The sequence below is a fragment of the Phalaenopsis equestris genome, unplaced genomic scaffold (assembly GCF_001263595.1).
Source record: "Phalaenopsis equestris unplaced genomic scaffold, ASM126359v1 Scaffold000552, whole genome shotgun sequence".
In the NCBI taxonomy this organism is placed as follows: Eukaryota; Viridiplantae; Streptophyta; class Magnoliopsida; order Asparagales; family Orchidaceae; genus Phalaenopsis; species Phalaenopsis equestris.
The window spans coordinates 3771895-3775900 of record NW_018164992.1 but is presented as its reverse complement, the minus strand read 5'-3'; the positions used below and the strand labels follow the sequence as shown (position 1 = coordinate 3775900).

At 34.4% G+C, this 4006-nt stretch overlaps 1 protein-coding gene across 2 annotated transcripts in view; it reads left to right on the top strand.

The window, feature by feature from the left end:
* Positions 1–6: 6 nt before the first annotated feature.
* Positions 7–4006, top strand: part of LOC110029122 (dihydrolipoyllysine-residue acetyltransferase component of acetoin cleaving system-like) — a 12830-nt gene continuing 8830 nt past the window's right edge. For both annotated transcript variants that reach the window (XM_020731247.1, XM_020731246.1), the window contains exons 1-2: positions 7–714; positions 3359–3454. In XM_020731247.1, coding sequence (XP_020586906.1) covers positions 13–714; positions 3359–3454 — 798 coding nt within the window. In that variant the 5' untranslated portion in view covers positions 7–12. The remainder of the gene's footprint in view (positions 715–3358; positions 3455–4006) is intronic.

Here is a 4006-nt window from a genome sequence, read left to right as displayed (position 1 = left end):
CCCCCACAAGTAATGGAAGTCACTGCTCCCCACCATATACTCCGCCGCCTCGCCGTCTTCCTCCTCACACTCATCACCACTCCACCTAATCGCCGTCTTAGCCTCGTCTCCCTCAAAGATCTCCACCTCTCCTTCCTCTTCCGCCTCTGTGGTCTCTCTACCAGAAAACTCACCATCTCCTCCGACGGAGGAAACCCCGATACATTTCTTCATATCTGGATCCCTCGAAGCCGGCGACCGCAAAAACCAGCCCTCCTCCTCATCCACGGATTCGGCGGCAACTCCAAGTGGCAGTTTCACAAACAGATCGGTCCGCTCTCCCGTTCATTCGACCTTTACATCCCCGATCTGGTTTTCTTCGGCCGATCGATCTCCACAAGCGCTGAGCGGTCGGTGGGGTTCCAATCGCGATGTGTGGTATCGGCGATGAGGGGTTTAGGGGTGGAGAAGTACTCCGTGGCCGGGATCAGTTACGGAGGTTTTGTTGCCTTTAGGGCTGCGATCGAGGCGGAGGAGGTGGAGAGGTTGGTGATCCTGACGTCTGGGATCTGCGCGACGGCAGAAGAGATGAGGGAGATGGCGGAGGGAGAGAAGAGGGATGTGAGTGAGATCTTGCTACCTCAGCGGGCGGAGGATCTGATGACCCTCATGAGGCGGTCCATGTACCGCTCACCCAAGTGGTTGCCGGCGTTCCTCCTCCGAGACTTCGTCGAGGTTGGTAACCTTACTGGCTAAAACTTATTTTCTGCTGTAAATTTAATTGGTTTTTACGTGTTGCGCCGAATTTGAATAGTTGGGGAAGACGAGGTTCAGAGCATATCTCTCCGCCGTGCAGCTTTCCAGATAATTTGTATATTTATGTTTTTTATTTTTAATATAATTTAATTATTAAAGAAATATAATTAAATTACTATATAAGAAGTGTTTATTAAACATTTACGGGTATAATTATTATAAAAAAAATCTGTTTTGTTTGTTAATTTAATATTTGAATTATATGACAAGTGAAATTAAAAGCACGTGTCAAAATAAACCCCATCTTTATATAAAATATATTATTAAATTCTTATATAATTTTTCCTCCAATTGGCCATAAAGTTTAGTTAAAAAAAAAATAATAATCCAATTTCTGTTACTTTATTTAATATTAAAAGTACTATTTTCTTACCCTAAAAAAATCTTATGAGATGTTTTGATAGATTTTATTTAAAAAATAAATTCATAAATTAGTAATTTCACATATAGTATATTATATCGTAATTTAATTAATTTTTTTTAAATAATATTAGTTATATTTCTAAGATAAATATAATTAAATGAATTATTTATTCAATGGTTTAATTTTACTTTTTTTTAAATTTAATTATGCTATTTCTTAGTTTAGCTGTATTTTAGAATAACTCGTAATGCAAAAATTGTATTAGGCTCTTTTATAAAAATGTTTCTCCTTAAAAAACCTGAAAAAAAAATATTTAATTTTTTTATGACAGGCTTTTAAAAAAAAATTAACGTTTAATTAACCTATAAATGAATCGATTAATATCTAATCCACTTAAAATTCACTATCAATTCAATGAGTAATTTTTCTGATGTCTTCATCTGTGTTGACTTGAATTTTTTGATTATATGTAATTACATTTATCTGAAATGCTATAGAACAATAGAAATGAATCAAGCACATAAATAATTAGATTTTTAATGTATTTGTTTTTATCGTTACACAGTTATACATATTTTTTTAATCATTTTTCAAAGAGGTAAAAATTGTTTGTATTATTAAGTTAATTAAAACTGATTGAAAGTTCTACCTTTGCTTAGTTTTCATATTCAGACAAGCCTAAATTATAATTACTTAAACCCCTAAAAAATAAATAATAATTATCTGAATTTTTTTTTTGGTCATTAAAAAAATTAACTTTTCCACTGTTATTTTTTTTTTTTCGTGCCTGATGCATTCTCTTAATTTCTGATTTCTTATGAAATGAAATCATTAATCTGGAATTTTCTCGGGAGCCAGTTTTTGATATAAATGTAATCTGCAGTAATAAGGATTTTTATTGCATGCTATAAAATTTAAAGTTTTTAGGTCATGTTTATAAAGTATATAGACAAAAAGTTGCAATTCTTTTATTTTCTTTTTGGGAGATTTACATGCCTATCACATTATTGTTATGTATTTGCAACTCATAATATTTACATAACACTCACATCATTAACATTACATAAAAAAAATACTAATAACAACTTTATGAAGTAAAACTCATATATTAAGCACTGCTAAAACGTAATTTTTAAATGGTAAGACGGCGTTTCGCTGCGGATAAGCCGCCCCAAATGCACCCTTAGTCAGGCATCATTGAGGAGAAGTATGTGTGAGCAAACCTCTTTTATAGGTGGGTCAGCAAAAGGTCCTTCCAACAATCCACTGGCAATGAATCTGTAAGCCGCTTCAGTGAGGTGCACTCCATCCCATGAGATATATATTGATTAAGATTAATTATAATCAACGGTCCCCACCAACAAACAACAACAAAATCTTTATCCAACTGTGGTATATTTTCATTTAATTCTAATAAATCATGATCATTTTTTATACAATATGCCCAAGTCATATTAAATCTACGGCCCCCACCAAAAAATAAAAAAAGTTCATGAAATTGACGTAACATCTACTTTCTTTGTCCTCGTCATAAACCACTACACCAACTCACTATCCTATCTCTTGCTAGTTTACATAATTATGAGTTTAAATAATCTTCTTCAACGGGGATTTATCTCATCTAGACCCTCGATTTGACTGTAGGCACCTTAAATTTGAAGTCTATTTGACCCTCCAACTAACCGTTTAAAGTCTTCAAAATTTGGTTTGTTGTCTTGAACAGGGTTTGATTCGGCACGAGTTGGATCAATTTTGATATCATTAGGTTCATCTTATCGAGTTAGTCTGATTGACTATAAGTTCACTGAAATCGGAGTTCTGGGCAATTTTTAATTTGATTCGGGTGTTCCTTACGCAAAAAATGGCTCAAGAAATATGCCACATGCATCGTGATTCATGCCATACGATAAATTGTCAAATTCCACACAAAACCTTTTAAAAATTTTCACTTTACATCCATGTTGGTTCTAATAACTAGCTTGTATTCTTCTTAATTTGCACACTTTTATGATTTGGCAGAAACATACAATTTACTAGAGTTTTGATGTTTTAACGTGGCTGTCTCAAACTACTGCACCGTGTTTTGGGAGCACCAGCCGAGGCAATTTTGTGAATTCATGAATTCAAACAATATGCCTGATTTGTGAATTTATAGATTGTAATGATACGATCTCACGTTTGTTTGTCGCATTGGTGCAGGTGATGTACAAGGATCACAGGAAAGAGAGGGTTGAGTTGCTTACAGAACTCTTATCGACCGGAGTTGATCTGCACCCACTTCCTGTTCTTAAAAAGGTCAGTCAACTTTTTTCGCTTAACGTAAGTGAAGAATTAAAGCTTTATGTTTTGCGAAGTATGGCTTACTTTCTAATTGAAATGAAAAATGGAAGGAGATCAGATAAGGCTCTTAGATTTAATGTAGTCGTTTTTATTAAATATTAGTGTAGGTGTTAGATATGTTATGTTTGTAAATTCACCTCCTTGCCCTTTTTCTATCTTTACATTTTAGCATGGAAGAGGCTGGGGCAATTTTGGAGCGTGTCATGGATGAAGATGGCTTCTATGGGATGATGTAATATCTCCTTAGCCATGAACAAACAGACGTTAAAAAAAAATAAAAATTTCATACGTTAAAAAAAATAAAAATTTAAGAAAAATTGGAAACATACATAAACGGTGTTTGCTTATATGTTTTTATTTTATTTCTATTTTTTAAATTTTTTTGGATATCACTTTTAATTTTAAAATACCAAAAACAGAAAACTCTTTTCAAAACACCAACACAAACCTTCCGCCTGGCCCGCCTCCGCGGCCTGCCTTCGCCCTTTGGCTGGCGCCCAAAGCCCG